We start from the raw sequence: 20,806 nt of genomic DNA, 5'->3' as shown, positions 1-20,806 counted from the left end.
CACACTATTTCTTAAATGAATGTAACCTGTTCTCTGTGGGCTGAGAATAAAGTCACTCACTCAAGTCACACACACACACAAAAAAAAAGGAAACAAGCAGTAGTTGCTTTCAGAGGCTTTTCCTGGGGCATGTGAGGTGGAGATCCTGTTACCTAGAGCTTTGAGGCTGTATACTACCCATATTTCATATAACAGCTACGTAGCACAGGCTGGCCTGGAACTTAAGATGGCTTCCCTTGGCATTCCGAGTATGGGATTCCAGGCATGCACCACTACTTCAGTTCAGTAGTGTTCTTGAAGCTGGTGATTTTACTGATCCATGAAGTCCTGCTTTCTCTCTCTGCCCACTTCCTAGTTCCGCTGCTGTTTTCTGATTTGCAGGGTTTGAACTTGAGTCCAGTAGTACGTGAGTAGCATTGTGTGAAGCCTTAGGGTTGGTTCCCTTCCAGCACTGTAAGAAAGCAAAGCAATCAAAAAAATCTCATTCTTGCTTTTTCTTTCTTTTCCTTTTGATACTGAGGATTCCTCCAATGACCTTGCATGGTAACCCTGTGGTCTACTGTTGGGGTATACCCCTTTTTAGTTAAGAGCTTCTGGTACTCTGATGAAGCACTGTGACAAGCAAAAGTAGCCCAGGGAGGAAAGGGTTTATTTCATTTTACAGTTTGTAATCTGTCATCCATGGAGGTCAGGTCAGGAACGTAGGCAGGTCACGAGCCTGAAGGCAGGAAATGATGCAGAGGCCAAAGGGGAGTGCTGCTTACTGGCTTATTCACTGTGACTTGCTAAGTCCTTTTTATATCACCCAGGACCATCAGCCCAGGGGTAGCTATATCCATAGTGGGCTGGCCCTCCCACATCAATCACTAATTAAGGAAATGCACTACAGACTTCAAGTTGACATAAAAACTAGCAAACACAAATACCCTACTATTTAGTGTTTTTCATTGCTTCTGTCAGATATGTTCAAAAATAACATTTTAAAATTACATTTGAGAGATTAGAAAGATGGCTCGGTGGTTAAAAACACTGAGGTCCAGAGTTCAGTTCCCAGTCAGTGCCCACATAGGGTGGCTCACAGTTGCTTTAATTCCAGCTCCCGAGGATTCAGTGCTCTCTTCTGACCTCTGTAGGCATGCACACCACATGTGGTATACATTCACACAGACACACATACACAGAGAAGTATGCTTAGAAATTGCATTTGAAGGCTGGGGAGACTTGGTCTTGGCATGTAAGTATAAGGAACTGAGTTTAGTTCTCTGGCACCTATGAAAAACCCAGGCATAGTAGTATACTGTGTAATCTCAGTACTGGAGAGGAAGAAGCATGAAGATCCCAGGAGCTCAGCCATCCTAACCAGATCAGTGAGCTTCAGGTTCTGTGAGAGGCCTCCTCGGTGAAGAAAATAGGTAGGAAGCAACCACATTCACATGCCCCAAAAAACTACACTTCAAAGTGTAGTTAGTGTAGGTAGGTTTGAGACTGCATCTGTGCTGAGAAACACCGTGAGACAGGAAAGGAGTTCATAGACCCCGTGCTACAGAACTGTGAAGAGCCTTCCCAGGTCCTTTCTCCCTACCTTTATCTGAGGTGGCTTTACTTCTGGAGTCATAGACGCTAATAGTAAAGGAATACTGAAACTAAAAGTTAAAATACTTCTGACAGGCTGGATGTAACCAGAGTTACGAAACGAAACAGAAGCTTTCCTTTGACATTGTGCTACACAGGCTAATATTTGCTCGTATTACTTACAAAATATTGATAAAGCCTCCCCGGGTGGAGCATAAATATCTTGAAATTTTTACAAAAACCTTTATTTGATGTTAATAGCCTACCCTCAAACTAGGTTAAGACTATAAGGGGGAAAATCATTACTTAGATGGCTCTGCATGTCAGCTTCTATGGTTCGTCCATGACAGACGCTTTTTCTTAGCTTTACTTCTCTGGACTCTTCTGTTCTGCCCATTTCTGCTGAATAAGGGCATCCTTTACACCTTACATTAAATAATCTGTTTTGAGCTTAAGGGAAGAGCTCAGCACGCCTAGAAGAACTGTTCTTATATCTCACTTTCAGGTTGCTGAAAGTACACTCTACCATGAGTGTTCTGTGTAAGTGTGAGAGCTTGGTCAAGGTGAGAACTTATTTGTATGTGTGTGAAAGAAACTTCTGAAGAGAAAGGGAGGGATGTTTTACTAGGAAGGTAGCCCAGATTAGTGTACAGTATAATACACAATCTTTTTAAAAACCACACTTGAAAAACCGTTTGAAGGTTTCAGCCCTCTTTAGCTACCTTTCCGTTCCTGGAACAGGTACGTGAGGTAGTCGCCTCTTGAAAGAAAAATGGTACTTGTTTTTGCAGTATATATTACTATTGTTCCAGCCTTTTAAAACTTCTTTATTTTATGTATGTGAGTGTTTGCTTAAATTTATGTATGTGTACATGCCTAGAGAGCCCTCAGAGGTTAGAACTGGAGTTACAGAAGATTGTGACCTGCCATGTTGGTACTGGGAAATGATCCCATGTCCTCTGTAAGAGCAGCAAGTTCTAACTGCTGAGCTTTCTCTCCAGCATACGTTTTGTCTGTGATGTGGAGTGCTGCTTGTGCTGCCCTTGAGCTTGGGTGTGATCTTGGATTATAGTCCTGTGCTATTGGGCTTGGCAAAAAGTTGTATCTGGCCTACACTGTCGGAGGCTCCAGTTCAGATAGTTGGTTGCTTTGGGGTATGTAACATCATGGCTGAAGCGTTTCAGGACAGACAGCTATCTTCATGGCCAGGACATGAGAGGAATGAAGTAATCCCTCAGTCCCATTTGAGGGTGTTCCCCCAGTAACTCAATGACCACCTACTAGTCTCCACCTCTTAATATTCCCAGCATTTCCCAGGAGTTTAATATAGTGCACAGTATTTATTCTTTCATAATGTGTTAAAGAAAGAGAAGTGGACATTGTGGTGAATACTTTTAATCCTAGCCTTTGGCAGATCTCTGTGAGTTTGAGACTAGCCTGGTCTACATAGCAAGTCCGAGGCCAGTAAAGGCTATATGATGGGACCCTATCTCAAAAACAAAAGAAAAAGCAGATGTTTCTTTCTGTTTAAAGTAACAGTGTGTTCATTCCAATCTGTGACTTTTATCTGCTGCCAGCCCCAGGTGAATTACTTGGGGTATCACCTATACTTTTGTTTATCTCCTCTCTGAACCTTTCTCCCTGTTGAGCTGTAATTGTACACAAGTAGTTACTATGAAACTTTTATATTTTGAATTTAGAGGCTCAGAACTAAATGGAATCTTGAGAATCATCTTCCAACTCATAAAAAGGTCTATAATGTAGCCTATGATTACATTCTGTCATACTGCCTATAATTGTAACTTCATAAATTGATAAAGTCATTTCCTTTTTTGTGATGTGGACCAACCTACAGAAAATAAACCAAATAATTTCTATATTTGCTCATTTTAGAATAAAAAATTAAGACAGATAATAAACTGGAACTGAGAAATCTTCTCTCATTTCAAAGCCAAGACTATATATGTAGTGTTTCCTATGTAAACAGCTTGATGATGAGAAAAGTGACATCATTTTGCAAATCTCTAATGTTTGGGTTCATAGAGGATAACTAATTCTTAACTGTGCTCTATCATGTAGTATTAGAAATGAAAATCTAGTTTTACAGAGATGGTAAGGAAAGGGGGATATGTTATTAATCTCTTTATATTGTTCTTTTTAGACATTGGTCTTATATTGTGTTTTTTTATTTAAGATTTATTTATTTATTTTATGTGTATGAGTACACTATAGCTATACAGATGACTGTGAGCCATCATGTGGCTGCTGGGAATTGAACTCAGGACCTTTGGAAGAGCAGTCAGTGCTCTTAGCTGCTGAGCCATCTTGCCAACCCAAGTGGATTTGTTTTAAACTGTGCCTAATTTTGACATGTTATACATTGTTACTGGGAAAATATTGGTTCATTGAATTCACTGCCAACTTCTAAATGTTGATAGATTTTATTTATAATATCAAATAGTCGGGCTGGCGAGATGGCTCAGCAGGTAAGAGCACTGACTGCTCTTCTGAAGGTCCTGAGTTCAAATCCCAGCAACCACATGATGGCTCACAACTACCCGTAATAAGATCTGACACCCTCTTCTGGTACGTCTGAAGTCAGCTACAGTGTACTTATTTATAATAATAAATAAATCTTTGGGCCGGAGGAAGCAGAGGTCCTAAAAAAAAAATTTCAATTCCCAACAACCACATGAGGGCTCAAAACCATCTATATAGCTACACTATACTCACATAGATAGATAGATAGATAGATAGATAGATAGATAGATAGATAGATAGATAGATAAAACTTTAAAAAAATCAAATAGTCATTTGTTGTAATATTACTACCTCACTGGAAAATGTTTAAACATTGAAAGCTGTTAAGCTTGTGATGAATTCAGGGGAGGAAGGAGAGAGGGGTGGGGAGAGAGAGAGACAGAGAGAGAGAGACAGAGAGAGAGAGCGAGCAAGAGTGTGCTTGAAGGCTCTATACCATTTGTTTCTCTTTGAAGCAATAGGCTTTTTACTTGTTAATTTTGAAGGAAACCTCTGGGATATGACTTTAGCTCTTACGTGAAGCCCTGGATTTGGTTTAGCACCAGAAAAGAAATGAAGGAGAGTGCCTAACAGATACCAAGCTAGGGTATAAAAATGATAGTATTCTATGGAAGGATGGCATGAGTGAACAGCAGCCTAGGCCTCCCTTGTGCTAGGATTAGAGGCATATGCTACCACACCTGGTCAGACCAAAATCCTTTTAAATTTTCTCTTGAGGTTTTTTTTTTTTATATATATATATATTTAACCCATCCATTATTTGCTTAGTGTAGTAATAGAGATTGAACCCAGGACCTTGTGTCCTAGGCAAAGTCTGGCTCTGAGTGGTAGTATTGGGCCACACCACTAGTCTATATGTATCATTTAGAAATGTGTTTTTTATCTCCAAGTATTTCTATTACTAATTTCTATTTGGATCCCATTTCAGTTTAATAATACATACTATGTAATTTCTTCTCTTCTAAATGTATTAAGTTTTATATTATTATGGCCTGTATTTATGCCTCATTATATGGTCTGTCTTGGTCAGGGTTCATGTGCGCTTGAAGGGAACTTGTATTCTGCAGATGCTCATGAAGTAATTTATAGGTGTCTATTATATCTAGTTGATTGATGGTGTTGTTAAGTTCAGTTACATCCTTACTGATTTTCTGCCCCTCATCTGCCTGTTTCTGATAAATAGGTGACATCTCCAAGCGCAGTAGGTGGACTCCAACAGTCCTCCTTCCATTTCTGTCAGTTTTCCTTATGTGTTGTGGTGTATCAGTATTAAATGTACACATAGATTGTCATGTCTTCTTGGAAAACTGACTTCTTTAGTATTCTGTGATAAGTTCTTCAGTCTTCATCATTCCACTTGTGCTATCCACTCTGTCCAGAATTAGTATGGCCATTTCTTGACTCATCTTAGAATGGTAGATTTTTGTTGTTGGTGGTGGGGGTTCAGGGTCTCTCTACCCAAAGTAGCCTGGACACTTTCTTCTTCCTCATGGTCCTGCGTGCTGAGATTGTAGTGTCTGTCACTACACACAGTTCCACCATCCACTTGTTTTTAATCTGTATATGCCTTCTTAATAAAGTGAGTTTCAATAACCACAACATATAATTGTGTTGTTTCTTATCTACTCTCAAAATCTGTCTTTTAATTGATACGTTTATATTATTGACATTCAATATCTGCTACATTTGTTACCTTTTTTTTCCTTGTTCTTTTTAATTTCACTTTTTTGCCTTTTGGCTTTTCACTGAGCACATTATACTAGTAATATTTTCTCTTTTTTTATCATTTGTATTTTTTCACCTTTTAAGTAATTGCCCTACAACTTGTAATGTGCATTTTCAGCTAATCCAACTCAATTTTCATATTTTTAGGTACTAGTTTGTTATGTTTTTCATTGTTTAGTGACACACACACACACACACATACACACATGTGTGCACTTGCATGCCTGTGATAAAATACTGTGAACAGAACAATTTAAGGAAAAACTGAACTCTGGCCGCAGAGATTGGATGTCTGTAGTGGAGAGCACTTGGCAGCAGGAGCAGGAGATTATATCCCACCGAATACGTGGGAAGTAGAAGGGGGAGTCCTGTGCATAGGAACTCCAAGTGTACTAATAACCCTCAAAGACCTTCTCCAGAAAGCTTCCACGTCCTAAAAGTCCCACCACCTCCCAGACAGCACCACTGACAGAGAGTCAAGTGTTAAAACACGTGAGCCCGAGGAAGGAGCATTTCTCATAGCTAAGTAATACTCCTCTCTCTAATTTCTTCTGTCACTGTTAATATTATTTTATTTGTACATACTCAAAAATATAACAGTATACACATAACATATGTAAACTTTGTGCTAGTATGTGTATGAGAACTTTTACCTGTTAAGTATAAGTGAAATAAAAGTTTTAGCTTAGCCTAAATTAGTCCCCGCTGTTTGGGAGTCTGAAGGAGGAAAATACCATTTTCAAGGCCTCTCTGGGCTATAGAATTGACTTCAAGACCAGCCTTTGCAACTTAGTAAGAAATTGGGGTTTGTTTTTGTTTTTGTTAGCATTTTATTTTATTTTCTCTTTGTTTGCCTGGCTTCTGAAATCACAAGTAATTCTTCTGTTTGACCTTTTATAGGTAAAGCATAAACATCCGTTCTCTAACTAAATATGAAGCATGGTACACATACTCGAAAAGTAAATAAAGGCAAATTTAAAAGTTTAAGAACACATCTGTGAGACAAAAATAAGCAGTAGTTTCAAGATAAAATATTTAGCATATTGAACAGATGGAAGATTAATCTCCAAAAAACATAATTATTTTCTAAAGATCAAAGCACCCCTAAAACGAAAAACACTCTAATACCTTGGTTCTCAACCTGTGGGTCGATACCTCTTTGGGGGTCACATGACCTTCCACAGGGGTTAGACATCAAATAGATATTTACACTATGATTCATAACAGTAGCAAATTACAGTTATGAAGCAGGGCAGTGTTGGCCCATGCCTTTAGTCCCACTACTCGGGAGGCAGAGACAGGCTGATCTATGAGTTTGAAGGCAGCCAGGGCTACACAGCCTGTCTTGAAAAGCCAAAAATAAAATAACAGTGAAATAATTTTATGGTTGGGGGTCACCACAACATGAGGAACTGTATTGCAGTATTAGGAAGGTTGAGAGCCACTGCGCTAGTAGAAACATAGCCACATGGCATGATAATTAAGAAAATGTAAATAAAGTACTGAACACTTGTGGAGAGGTGTGGGCAGAGGAGGGGGACTACCAGTCTTTCCAGTAATCAGAGAAATGTAACTTAGTGATCATTCATTTTTTTGAAGGCCTTAACTAATTTATAGCTGACAAAATTGAGAACAATAGCAGTATAGAAGAGAGTATAGAAAAATGACTAAGTCTATTCATGGGAAAGTAAAATGATGGCACCTACTTGGGAAGGTAGCTGGCCACTTCGCATGGAATTGACACATGTCAGATTCTGGAAGTCTGTCTGTAATGTATGTATATAAAAGAGTATGTCCTAGTATCTCAGTTACACCATTTTTTTTAAACCTAAAGTACAGTAATTGACCCTGCAGACACCTGTAGAAGATGAGAAGGACTTGAAAAAGAAAGACCTTCTGCTTTCACTTTACACTTCTATGGAGAAGAGCTGCTCAGCAGGCCTGGGATCGCTCGTCTTGGGGAGACCTCCTTTACATGGCTGAGCCTCGGCTGAATTCTGCCAACTTGGGCCTTTAGAAGGGTTCCCTGTGAGGAGTGGTCACCTTCCTTCCATGGAGGAGTTTACATTGTTGGGGTGGACTACTCAAGAATGCCTGTGTGGCAGTGGACCCTGGCACCATCTCTCTAGTGTGTTTTCCTGGTAGACAACTTGCTTCAGGAATGTATGGGTCCTTTGATTTATTTCATGGAGAGAGAACTATGGGAAACTTGTACTTCTGAGCTTTTACACTTCACACGCCTTTTCTTTTGCTGCTTGTATCCTTCAGCCATGGCTCTGGAGTGTGATTATAGTGTGGATCACCCTGTATTCTTTGGCAAGTTTTTTTATACATAAGTACTCTGACCCCTTGTTTGACACATGACTACAGTGCTACCATCTTAAAAAGATCAGAGTTTGATGGAGAGCCAGAGTCCTTGACAAACTGAGGAAGAACTGTTCTTCAGGCGAGAACAGATGAACATATTTGGGAAACAGAAGGCTAGTAGGAGCTGGTGGAAACATTGGGAGATGAACCGGAAGGAGGCTGAGTAGCAAGCCAGAGGAAACAGGATGAGGTTTTATTTGCACGCTGCGGGGAATTGAACCTTGGGCCTCCCGCATGTTAGAAAAGCGCTCTACCAGTGAACTGTATCCCCAGTTGGAAAGTATGAGTTTTATGCCAGGTGTGGAGGTGTATGCTGTCCCACTCCTCCCTTCCCCCAAGGCAACAGTATTTTTTTTTTATGAAGCTGAAATTAAATGGAAGCTTTGCATGGTGAGATTGTTGGTAATAAAGAAATGCAGATTTATTTATTTATTTATTTAGTTAGTTAGTTTTTCTAGACAGGGTTTCTCTATGTAGTCCTGGCTGTCCTGGAACTCACTCTGTAGACCAGGCTAGCCTTGAACTCAGAAATCCGTCTGCCTCTGCCTCCCAAGTGCTGGAATTAAAGGCGTGCGCCACCACTGCCCAGCTAAGAAATGAATTTTAAAGCTTTCTTCACATATGTTATTTAAGACAAGATGACTATGGCCATGCCATCCTGGATGCACTGTATCTCATCAGCTCTTAGAAGCCGTGTTGATTCAGGCCTGGTTAGTACTTGGAAGGGCAAATTGGTTTTTACTTAAGGCAGACTACTCCATGTTGTTTTTTTTTTTTTTATACCAGTTTCAAATTAGTATCATTAAACAACAAAGATAAAATTTTAAGTAGCATTTTATTGATGCCAGTTCATTAGCTGTGGTGTTCTAAATGCAATTATCAACACCTGTGATGTCTGAAAGACATACTCTGCTTTACTGAATGTATAGAAGACAGTGGTGTTGTGGAGGAAATAAAAAGATAATGTAAATGTATAATATAAACAAGAAAATATAAAATATTACATCAGACACTGAATTAATAGTCATTAGCAGTAGTGATGAGATTAAAAGCAAAGGATGGTAAATAAATCCTAAAATAAGAAAAAAATTACATGAAATCGGTCATATCAGTAATCCGTGACCATGATGATTGCCTCTGAATCTTAACCTTCTATTGTAAATTTTTGAATTCATATTGATCTTTCTTTGATGCCTTTTTAGATTATTGACAACCTCCTAAAAGTAAATTTCAGTAGAGTTGTAACAGGAAAAATGGTTTTTTTTTTTTTTTTTCAGAAGGTTAGTGGTTTACCAAGCAATGTAGGTTTTTTTTTTTTTTTTTTTTTAAAACTTCTGGTCTATTGATCACAGCTTTGTGGCACTACTACAGTCTTGTAAAAATAACTATTTTCCACAAAGCAGTGAATATCTATTGAACTGTGATAATTGGCCTCTGCTGTGTTTGTTTCAGCAATGAGAAATATCTGTTCTACTAATTTAGGGCTTTGATTTGTCTTTTTAGTTGGACATAGAGAATCAATGTTATTGTCAGTTAATGTATACTAGTGAGTCTTGATGTTCTTCGTTTTATTAATGATGGGTTACTTTAGTATCCTATGAAAATTGGTGACTTTTCTTGAAGGTAAGATACGTCATCTGAAGGAAGATACTATTTATTAGGAGCCACTTTTTGCACTTATTGTTGGAGACAGGGTCTCAAGTACACAAGGTGATCTCAAACTCATTATGTAGCAAAGACTTGCCTTGAATTTATGCAGATGGAGGAAGAGGAGGGAGAGGAGGAGGAAGAAAAAGAAGAGGAAACAGGGTCTCCCTGTATAGTCCTGGCCTTCCTGGAATTCACAGATCTGCCTCCTCTCAAGTGCTGTAATTAAACGCATGTGGCACAACTTTCAGCATTGCCTTAAATTTTTAATCCTCAATGACCTAGGCACTGGGATCACCACTACACCCGGATCAAGAGCCATAGTTTTATAATGCCCCAAGTTTGGAATTTCTGAAAAATTTGCTTCATGGACAGGGAGAAAAAGAAATCATTGGAGTTGGAATTTACTTAAGAGAATCAGTAGACACTGGTTGCATGCGGTTAATGAGTGGAGCGGCATTAGATAAAAGAAGGAAGGCGCTGGTGATAGAAGTGAGCCTACCCTGTGAATTGGAACAAACATTTTTGTCCAATTTACTTTGTAAAACACATTTTTTTTTTAGGTAGCTTAGTTTAATAAAACTAATATATATGGCAAAATATTATTACATTTGTTTACTATTTGTGGAGTGTGAGTGTGTACACCAACAGTGTTCACATGGAGATCAGTGGACAACATTCAGGAGTCAGTTCTTTCATCACATGGGTACTGGGGTTCAAACTTTATCTGCTGAGCCATCTCACTGGCCCAATATGACACAATTTTATTACCCTTCTGATTTAAATAGTCTTTTGTTTCTATAAAATACTTTGAGAGTAAGGAAAGGATAAACTTAGATTAAAAGTTTGTGTTTCTAGCTGGGAGTGGTAGTACATACTCGAGGTACCAGGACTTCAGAGGCAGAGGCAGAAGAATATCTGTCATGAATTTTGGTGATAGGAGCTGCTGTTAATAAAACGTGAAGCTCTGGCTACGTCTTCAAGGAGTTCTAGTTCTACCAAGGTGGTGTGCTTGTGTACTAGGTTGTGACCTCTGTTAGAGCTCCATAGAAAGAGCTGAGGTAGAGATGAGGAAGCAGTTGGAAGTGGATGACAAGGTGTTAGAACAGTCCTAGTTTTAGGAAAGTGTTTCAAGCTGATTTCTGTTCTGGTGTACTGAAAAGCAGAGACGGGGAGTACATGAAGCAGAGAAGTCCCCTGGAGTAAAGCACACGGCAGATGTTTATCTAAGAGACCCTGAGATTCTCCTTTATTTTCCTCAGTTACATCCTTAATTAACCAGTCCTGAGTTACAGCTTCAAATGAAAAAACAAAAAACAAACAAACAAAAAAAGACAAAAAAAAAAAAACAAAAACAAAAACAAAAACGGGCTGGCAAGATGGCTCATCCGTTAAGAGCACTGACTGCTCTTCCAGAGGTCCTGAGTTCAATTCTCAACAACCACACGGTGGCTCACAACCATCTGTAATGGGATCTGATGCCCTCTTCTGGTGTGTCTGAAGAGAGCAACAGTGTACTTACATACATTAAATAAATGCACCTTAAACAAAAAAACCAACAAGGTGCTTTTTGCCAGTTTCACCTGCTGATCCACAGTTTGTCATGTTTATACAGGGTTGGATAATTCTAATATTTTACAACAGAGTCTTAAACTTTTTTCACTTGGAACACCAGATATATAGATAGATACATAAACTAGATCAAGTCTTTACTAATAAGTCATAATTCTTAAGAACAATTCTTTGGTATGTGTATGATTTTACTGTTTGTTAAAATGAGAGTAGGGCTAAGAATATAGTTTAAGTACAGTGTCTGGCATTGGGATCCACACTAATTGAGGGATTAAGATTAGGGAGATGTGTATGTGTATTAGGGAGCTGTAGGTAGACACATTTTTAAAAGAATTGACAGTTTGCATGGGCTGGTTAGTCTTTATTGTCTTCTTGATGTGGCATAGAGTCATTTGAGAAGAAGTGACCTCAATTGATGAATTTCTGAAGGAGAGTGGCCTGCTGTGTGTTTGAAATTGCCATGATTGATGTGGAGGGCCCAGCCCACTATGCCTGGTGCCATCCCTAAGTAGTTGGGTCTAGGCTCTATAAGGAGCTAGCTGAGCATGAATCACATTAATCTCTGTGATTTCTGCTTCAGTTTTTGCTTGTGCTCCTTCCCTGGCTTACCCAGATAATGGGCTATAACCTGTACGACGAAAATAAACCCTTTCTTCTCTAAGGAATTATGTTTATCATAGCAACAAGAAGAAGCTTGTGTGTGTGAGAGTGTGTTCAGCAGAATGCCTTTGCTAGTTTATAGCATGCATATGAAGATAGGATAATTGGTGTGGGACTTGGTTCTCTTCTACCATATAGGGTCTGGAGGTGGAACTCTGGTCATCATCACATTTGATAACAAATACCCTTAGCCTCTGGGCTATCTCACTTACCCATGCTTATATGGTTATATTAAGAAATCCTGGTTAAATATTTGTTAGTGTAGGTCATAGAGCATCTTCATTGTTTTTCAGAGTTGATCAAATTTGATTTTTATAATTGTGCTAAAATTTCATTTCACATGTATAAAGAGTACAAATGATAACAGTATAATACTTGGGACCATTTCAGAAATTGTTCTAAATTCTCTATTGATCCCAAGCCAAAAGTTATTAAGTGATTTTTTTTTTTTCAATGAAACATAACTTAGAAACTCACACAACAGTTAGGGGAATCACGTGCAGGCACAGGAATGTGTGCATGGTGAGGTCAGAAGTTAACATTGGGTGTCTTCCCTCCATCACTCCCTACTGTTTTGAGTCAGGCCATTTTATTCAACTTGGAGCTCCCTATTCATCTAGACTGGCTAGCCAGAAAGGCCCAGGGGGCTTCCTGTCTCTGCCTCCCCAGTGCTGGGATTACCCGCGTGGCCCACTGAGCCCAGCCTTATTACATGGGTTTTGGGGAGAAACCTCTGGTCCCATGCCAATGCAGCAGCACTTTACCAAGTAAACCTTACTAGTTTGATTTTAATCAAGCATTCTAAGCAAGTACAGTCCAGAGATATGCTAATTTGATAGTTACATGCCAATTAAAGCCTATTTTCTTTCATTAAACCATTATGTTTTTATAATAGCTGAAAACTTGGTGTGTACAGTTGAAAACAAAACCAGACTATGGTTCATTAGATGCAGTAGTCTGAGTTTAGGAGTTTCAGGTAATGATTATGTTGCTTAGCATGAGGTCAGGCACAGTAAAATCAGCTGATGCATCCCAGGTGAGCATAGCCAGAGCCTCGGGTGGGTTTTGTTTGATTCAGAGGTAGTACCTTTAGAAACCCTGGACTACTGCCCAATTTTTCCTATCTACCACATTCAGTCCTGTGACCCCCTAAATTTTAAGAAGTAGTTTTTCATCCTCGGGACACTGTAGCTCTTGTTTATGCCTTTTTACTTGTAATAGCCTGAGCTTTCCCTTAGTTTGTTACTCAACTATGGTGTCCTTTCTTCCACCCTCTCCAGACTTTTTAAACATTTTTTTCCTTACTAATTTCTTCCCCAATTTCCTATGAAAAGTCTCTAATCATCTTTCTCAGAATTATTTGATACTGCAAACCTATATGTAAAATAAATATAAGGGCACCTAACAGTTGAAAATCAGATTCTGGGTGCTGGAGAGATGTCTCAGGGGTTAAGAGTACTGACTGCTCTTCCAGAGGTCCTGAGTTCAATTCCCAGCAACTACATGGTGGCTCACAACCATCTGTAATGGGATCTGATGCCCTCTTCTGGTGTGTCTGAAGACAGCTAGAGTGTACTCACATAAAATAAATCTTTAAAAAAGAAGAAAAGAAAAGAAAGGCAGATTCTGTTCTATCAAGCTAGTTAGTCAGTACTCCTTCAAAGGCTTGGTCAGCCAGTCAGCAGCAGCACCTGTTAATTGACTAAGAACGAAAGTGTTCTGGTTAATTTACCCCAGACCTTTTGAATGTCTGGGGACCTCAGTAGTCTGACCTTCCTGGTCTACAGACTGCTTTACATTATATAGCAGTTCCAAGCAGACAAATTGGCCCAGAATATATTTCTTTTTTGATAATCAGTCTAGGAAATCTGAAGTAACAAGTAATACTTAAAGTTTTTTTTAATTGGCTAATAGTAATTAATGATTACTGAGCCATTTTATGCGCCAGACTCTTTATTGAGTCTGGAGGCCTTATCTGTGTCTTACAAAGGTTGAAACACTGGATTAAATGTGTTCATTATCACACATTATCAAAACCAAAATTTTAGTTACTGCAACTAATTGTAAGGCTGACTATATTTTTTATATGAATAAAGTGTCTACTTAAATGTCTTTTTAATACAGCTTGATAGACTTCTTGTTTGTTTGTTTGTTTGTTTGTTTTGTTTTTCAAGACAGGGTTTCTCTGTGTATCCCTGGCTGTCCTGGAACTCACTCTGTAGACCAAGCTGACCTCAAACTCAGAAATCTGTCTTTGCCTCCCAAGCTCTGGGATTAAAGGTGTGCGCCACCACTGTCTGGCCTCAGTAGACTTCTTGATGTTGACTTTTCAAAGTGCAAAGCAAAGTTTTATTCTGTTTTATGTTAGATATCTCTAATTTGAATGATGGTTTTTAAGATACTGTATTTAGCTTTTATATATGTGACTTAATTTACATATAATAATTATACATATATTGATACAGTGTGACATTTTAATATGTATATATATGTATGTATCTGTGCCTGTCCATACACATACATACATATAAAATATGCAATGACCAGATCAGGCTGAGTATACTATTCAGGTAGATGCTAGGATTTTTGTTTTATTTTCATAAAACATTCATTTTAAAGAGGAATATATAAAGTATTCTGTGAATTGTCAGGCTTTAAAAAACATTGGATAAATAAAAATCTAAATTTAAATGTTTGCTTATGATGCTTTCATATGATTTAGTAAATTATATTTCTCAGTAATTGTCCCATAGACGAAGTGCTTGAACGATGCAGTAGGTGCTCTAGAAGTGTGTGGCGTTTTATACTTCACCTTGGTTCTCTTCCTTCCTTTGTTCTTAGTTCTTTTCTTTGTAAGAGTGGTAAAGTACATTTCTCTTCTGCCAGTACTTCTTTGGCTGTTTAAATTGACATCCTTCTTTAAGTATGATTTTCACATAATACTTTATATTAAAGTAAATAACTTGAAACATATCTTTTCAGATTATCAGATCTTTGAGCAGAGAAAATAGATGTGCAAGATGTGCTTGCTAACAGAGAATAATGAAATCTATAAGCATCTGTTCACCTTTTCTGTTGCTCTCTCTTACATCTAATTTTTGGGTAGACAGGATATTTGTACAATCTGAAAGTATAAGAAGACACACTAATCTCTTTGCTGTCTATTTCCCAGCATTCTCATTTCTCTTCCAACAACTACAACTTTTGGTATTAGATTTCTTGGGGACATGTTTTATGCATATGTACAAGCAGACATGTTTTAAATTCCTTTAATGATAATTAGTAGAGCACTGTTGTGTTTTCTTTTTACATTCAATGGGGATTTTTATATGGTGCCATATGCCTATATTTAAGACAGAGCTTTCTTACTTGCTTTCTAGCCATACTATACTTGATTGCATGAAACAAATTTATCCAGTCCTATTAATAGGGTATTTTTTATTGTTTGTGGACTTCTGCTACTACAAACGTATTGCAATACACACCTTTGTGCATACATTACTTCATGTATGCCAGTTGATCTAGAGGGCACATGTGTAGAAATTTAAGATAGGTGGATTTGCCAACTCTCCCTCTTTGTTTGGTAATGTTATTTTTGGATCTACACTGAGCTGAAGTCTGATTACTCCAGTGTAGTCCAGTGTCCCAGTCCTGTGAGTGCTAGAATTGGAGACATAAGGAAACCTGAGTAGTTTACACATCTATCTATTTTGAGATTTTTACCCCATAGGAAAAGTCATCATAAGCTTATGAATTTTTACTTTGGCTTTGTGCTATACTGGCACAGCATTTTTGTTAAGAGAAAAAAAATGAAAACTCTAAAGTGTAGTCTCTCTCTTTCTCTCTCTCTCTCTCTCTCTCTCTCTTTAGTAAAACAAAAATAACCATTTACAATGTAAATACCTATGTGTAAAATTACTTAAAGTAATATTATAACAAAAATAAGACAAGATTCTTGTGTGTTAAAATTTTTAAAAAATATGGTCATGAAATTCTTAAAATTGCTTGAGGGTCAGCATCACAGGCTATAAAAATAAACTGGTGAAAAATTAAATTGCTACCACTTTTTTTTCATTTCTTTTGCATTTAATAATATGAATCCTAAAGTCAAAATGCTTTCAATATGCCTTTAATCCTTCAAGAAAGTAAACTACTTTGAAATTAAGTCTTAGAAATACAGTTGAGTAGAACCTAAACAATTCACAATGCCAACTTTCAGTTCTGCTGAAAGCAGGAAGTGTATTACTGACAAGCAGAAATATTCCAGCCCAAAGAACATCCCTACTGCCATATGTGGTAAGAATTTGTCACTAACCCACAAACCACTTCTGTAATTCAGTGAATAAGCAGAATTAGTCTTTGTTGGACATTTCCAATTCAGTGTGAAAGAACTTTGTTTTGCAGTGTTTTACAAGTAACTATTAGCATATGTCTTTGAGAGAGCCTGGCACATCATGGGTTCTCCTGTGTTATTGAGAGAAGAAACCTGTGCATAATTCCCCAAATATGATTTTAAAACTTGCTTAATGAGGCCTTATTAAACACAGAAATCTCATTTTATTGATGTCTTTAAATAGAATTATTACTTCTAGCTGTTCCCCCTTGCTGCTTTACTAAACACTAATCTTTGTTTACTCTAAAAAGAAATTATTCTTAGGGTTAATTTTTAAGGGATAGGGAAACTAACAGCTTAGAGCAATAGGAGAATTAATTATGAGGAATTGGGTCAGCAGAATTCATTGAAGAACTCTTTGTAAATCATTAACATTTTGAAAATACCAATGTTTCTCTAAACTTGAATTTTATTTTCTTGTATTTTAAGCGATTGAGAAGATTGTCCACCAAATATAGAACAGAAAAGATTTATCCCACAGCCACTGGAGAAAAAGAAGAAAATGTTAAAAAGAACAGATATAAGGACATACTGCCATGTAAGTTTGAAATGCCCTTGATAGAATAAATAGAAATGCTGTCTAGCCCTTTGTCCCACGGCCTTGTTCCTGAATTGAGTAGCTGAGGAGGTAGTACCAAGCCCTCCCAGGGTGCACTGCAGAGTAATCTGTGACCGTGCTTCCCCCGAATCCAGTCCTTCTTGGGGATCAGTTTGTGGATTTGGTTTGGTTTGGCTTTTTACCAAAAACAAACAAAAGAAATAAAATTAATGTAGACAGTTGGGATAGTTTCTTAAAACACTGATTTATCTGATTAACTGTGGATTAAAAATGGGCCCTAAGATGCCTCAGAAACCTGTGTCTGCTCTCCTCAGCAGTCTATGTCTCCTAAGCATGTCTCAAGTTGAAAACGCTATATTTTCATTATAATTATATGCTAAGAAAATATTGTTTTCTAGCTAAGTAACTGTAAACACATGCTTAAGTGAGAATCCACGTTCTGTAAAGGTATCTTAAGTTGGACCTGCATTTTCTGAAAGCTGCTGTAGTGTTTCCCTTCCAGTATCTACACCCCCTAACACCATTTCCTTAACTGTCGTTCTTAGAGCTTTTCTCTAGGATCCTCATGTCACAGGGACCTAGTAGTGACCTCACTAGACCCAGTGCTCTTTTTCCAGGGTTTTCTTGCCTGTTGTTATGCCATTGCCAGTCCATTTTCAGAGTCTCTTCTTTCATGATAACCCTCTTTCAGATCATTTCCTCCTGCTCATCTTCCCTCTGCTCTACTGATTCCTTGTGTACAAGCCTATCTATTTGAGTACTGGGGGATGGTCAGAAGTCAGCCCTCAGTGTAGTGGTTCAGGAGCCGGTTCTGGTTTTGTTTTTCTTTATTTGAGATTTGGTATCTCACTGTGGTGTAGGCTTTTCAACTAGACTGGATTACCTGGCCAGGAAACCTCAGGGATTTATCTGCCTTTGTCCATCTCCCTAGTGCTGGGAGTACGAGTGCCACTTATGCCTGGCTTCTTTATGTGGATGTGGAATGAGCTCAGGTCTTCAAGCTTGCACAGCAGTTTACTATTGGAGCCATCTCTCCAGTCTTCCTCACTGGCTTCTGTACCTAAATTTAATCCTTCTACTGCTAACTATTGTACATTATTCTCATCTGAGGATTGTGTGATTAGACACTATTAATAAAAGTAACAAAGAACCACACAAGAGTAACAGTGATGAGTTACCACTCTGGATATCACTAGTTTGTAGCTGTGAGACTCAGGACTGGTCTTCAGTGTGTCTAGTTTTCGCAGTTGTAAGTTGAAGTTGGTAGTGATAAGACATCTAAGGCCTGCTTTGGGTGTTAGGTCAGACATCTTTTACTAACCTAACACAGTAACCACTCAAAGCCTTGCTCTAAATATACTCTACCTTCCTTAGCAGTTGCTTTAGGCTGTTCAGACTGCTGTAACAAAAATGCCATAAACTTGGTGGCTTATAAACAGCAGAAGTGCATTGAGAGAAGTCCAGAATCAAGGCATGGTATGTCATGAGTGCTCACCCACTGATTCATAGTTGGTGCCTTCTCACTGAATGCTCATGGAGAACGAGGAACAAGGTTCCTTGGGCCTCTTTTATAGTGACAATCATTGAACTCATCAGAACATGCTCTCCTCACCTCCTAAAAGCTTATCTCCTTGATGCTCTTGCATTAGGAATTAGGTGTCTACACATGAGCCTTGTGGGGATACAGTCACACCATAGTGCTAGTCCTCCGTGGAATAAGAGTTCTCTTCGTTAGGGTTTGGGTTTTTGTTTTTTTTTTCCTGTGAAGAGACACCATGACCAAGCAAACTTTTTTTTTTAGACTTATTTATTTTATGTATATGAGTACACTGTAGCTATACAAATGGTTGTGAGCCACCATGTGGTTGCTGGGATTTGAACTCAGGACCTTTGGAAGAACAGTCAATACTTTTACCCGCTGAGCCATCTCACCAGCCCAAGCAAACTCTTTATAAAGGTAAACATTTAACTGGGCCTGGCTCACACTTTGAGAGATTCAGTCCATTACCATCATGGTGGGAAGCATGGCAGCATCCAGGCAGACCCTTCCTGACCTGAAGGCAGCAGGAGACTCTTACACGGGCAGCCGAGAGGAGGCTCTCTTCTGCCCTGGGTGAAACTTGAGCAGTAGGAGACATCAAAGCCCACCTACACAGTGACACACTTCCTCCAACAAGGTCACTCCTCCTAATAGTGCCATTTCATATGGGCCAAGCATATTCAAACCACTACAGGAATTAATAATGGATTTCTGGGTACTTTAGTAAGCATAATTTTCAGTATTGTCCACTGATTTCCCCTCCTCCCCCCCCCCATGGTCTAGAGAAATAAATCTTAACTAGCTCCAGGTTTCTGTTTTCACATTCATGTTACAAAAAGTTGTGAGCATATACGCTGATGATACAGAAGAGAACGTGTAGAAATTTCTCCTTTTGTATTTCATGTTCTAGCCTAGGTGGTAGACAGTGAGTACAAAATCACATAAGCTCTGTCCTGTGGTTCATTAGTGCTAATAGGGATAATGTAGAAAGGACGAGGGCCATTGAAAAAGCTGGGAACCAAGGGAAAGCAGGAGGTTGTTAACGGGGGGGGGGGGGGGGGGGGGGGGGGGGGGGGGGTGATTTTTACTGGCAGGCTAGTAAGCCAGCCTTCTAAAAAGGAGAGCACTCATTTATATTGGTTGCTGATTTATGTGATAGTTCCCTCCATAATCACAACAAAACCATGGCGGTTGATAATATACCATTTGCAGGTGGAAGACTGAGGCTGCTGAAGCTAAGTACTTTATCACAGTGCTCACATAATGGAATGTAGTTTGTATTCAAAGCCATGATGTATTGAGATAAGATGGTTGTGGCACTTAAGGATGTTTGGCAGTGTTTGGGGGCATTTCCTCTACCAGCTTCTAGGAAGCAGGCTCCCAGGGTACTACTGCAGTGTATTATCCTGAGAACAGACTTATCTACACTCAAGTCAGGAGGACCTGGTTTTCACAAGTAGAATTTCAATAAATTTCTACCTGTTTTGATTTGACATGAAATATTGAAAGCAATTGTACTTACATATTTGTTAGAAAATAACTTGACAATTTCTTTTGAATGTTTAACATGTCCATTGTTTGCATTAGCACACTTTTAAACAGTTTTAATGTACAATTCCTATACCATGAAAGTTATCCAAGTATATAACTAAAGTTATTTAGGTATATAATTAATTTTTAAGGTAAACTTAGGTCATGCAGTGACTAGCCCAGTCCAGTTTTAGGACATATCATCAAAAGTTGTATATTTAGTCCTAGGCAGCTGCTAGTGTGCTTTTTGAGTCTAGATTTTGTTCTTTGAGAAATTTAGCACAGCTATCATTTAATATGTGATTGTGTACTCGATATCATTAACTCAGCACATTTTTTGTTATATTTGTGTTATTGTAGTATTAGTAATTAATTTCTTTTTAGTATTGAGAAATATTCTGTGTCTATACTACATTTTGTTCATCCATTTGGGGGGGGGGGCTCTTTTGAGACAGGGTTTCTCTATGTAGCCCTTGTAGACCAGGCTGGCTATAATCTCACAGAGATCTGCCTGCTTTTGCCTCCTGAGTGCTAGGATTAAAGGTGTGCACTACCACTGCCCAGTGTTCAAGATTTTTTTGTACAAATACACCTGTATTCTTAAGTGCATATGTAGGAATATAATTGTACATATTAGTTTATATTTATACTACAGAAGTTTATATTTAACCTTTTTGGTTTTTTGAGGCAGCATATTGCT

At 38.5% G+C, this 20,806-nt stretch overlaps 1 protein-coding gene across 3 annotated transcripts in view; it reads left to right on the top strand.

Annotated features, from left to right (window-relative positions):
- The window catches only part of Ptpn12 (protein tyrosine phosphatase non-receptor type 12), a 70,232-nt gene that overhangs the window by 10,356 nt on the left and 39,070 nt on the right, over positions 1-20,806 (top strand). Inside the window, exons 1-2 of one of the 3 annotated variants that reach the window (XM_031380074.1) lie at positions 16,357-16,380; positions 16,907-17,015. The exons of 1 other annotated variant lie outside the window; for it this stretch is intronic. Coding sequence is in view for 1 of the 2 variants with exons in the window: in XM_031380072.1 (XP_031235932.1) it covers positions 16,907-17,015 (109 nt within the window). In the remaining variant the exon portion in view is untranslated. Of the gene's footprint in view, positions 1-16,356; positions 16,381-16,906; positions 17,016-20,806 lie in introns of those variants that run through there. One more of the 3 variants, XM_031380072.1, reaches the window with a different exon arrangement.

Source organism: Mastomys coucha, unplaced genomic scaffold, assembly GCF_008632895.1.
Source record: "Mastomys coucha isolate ucsf_1 unplaced genomic scaffold, UCSF_Mcou_1 pScaffold19, whole genome shotgun sequence".
NCBI lineage: Eukaryota > Metazoa > Chordata > Mammalia > Rodentia > Muridae > Mastomys > Mastomys coucha.
The sequence above is the reverse complement of the archived record's forward strand: the minus strand, read 5'-3'. Positions and strand labels throughout refer to the sequence as shown.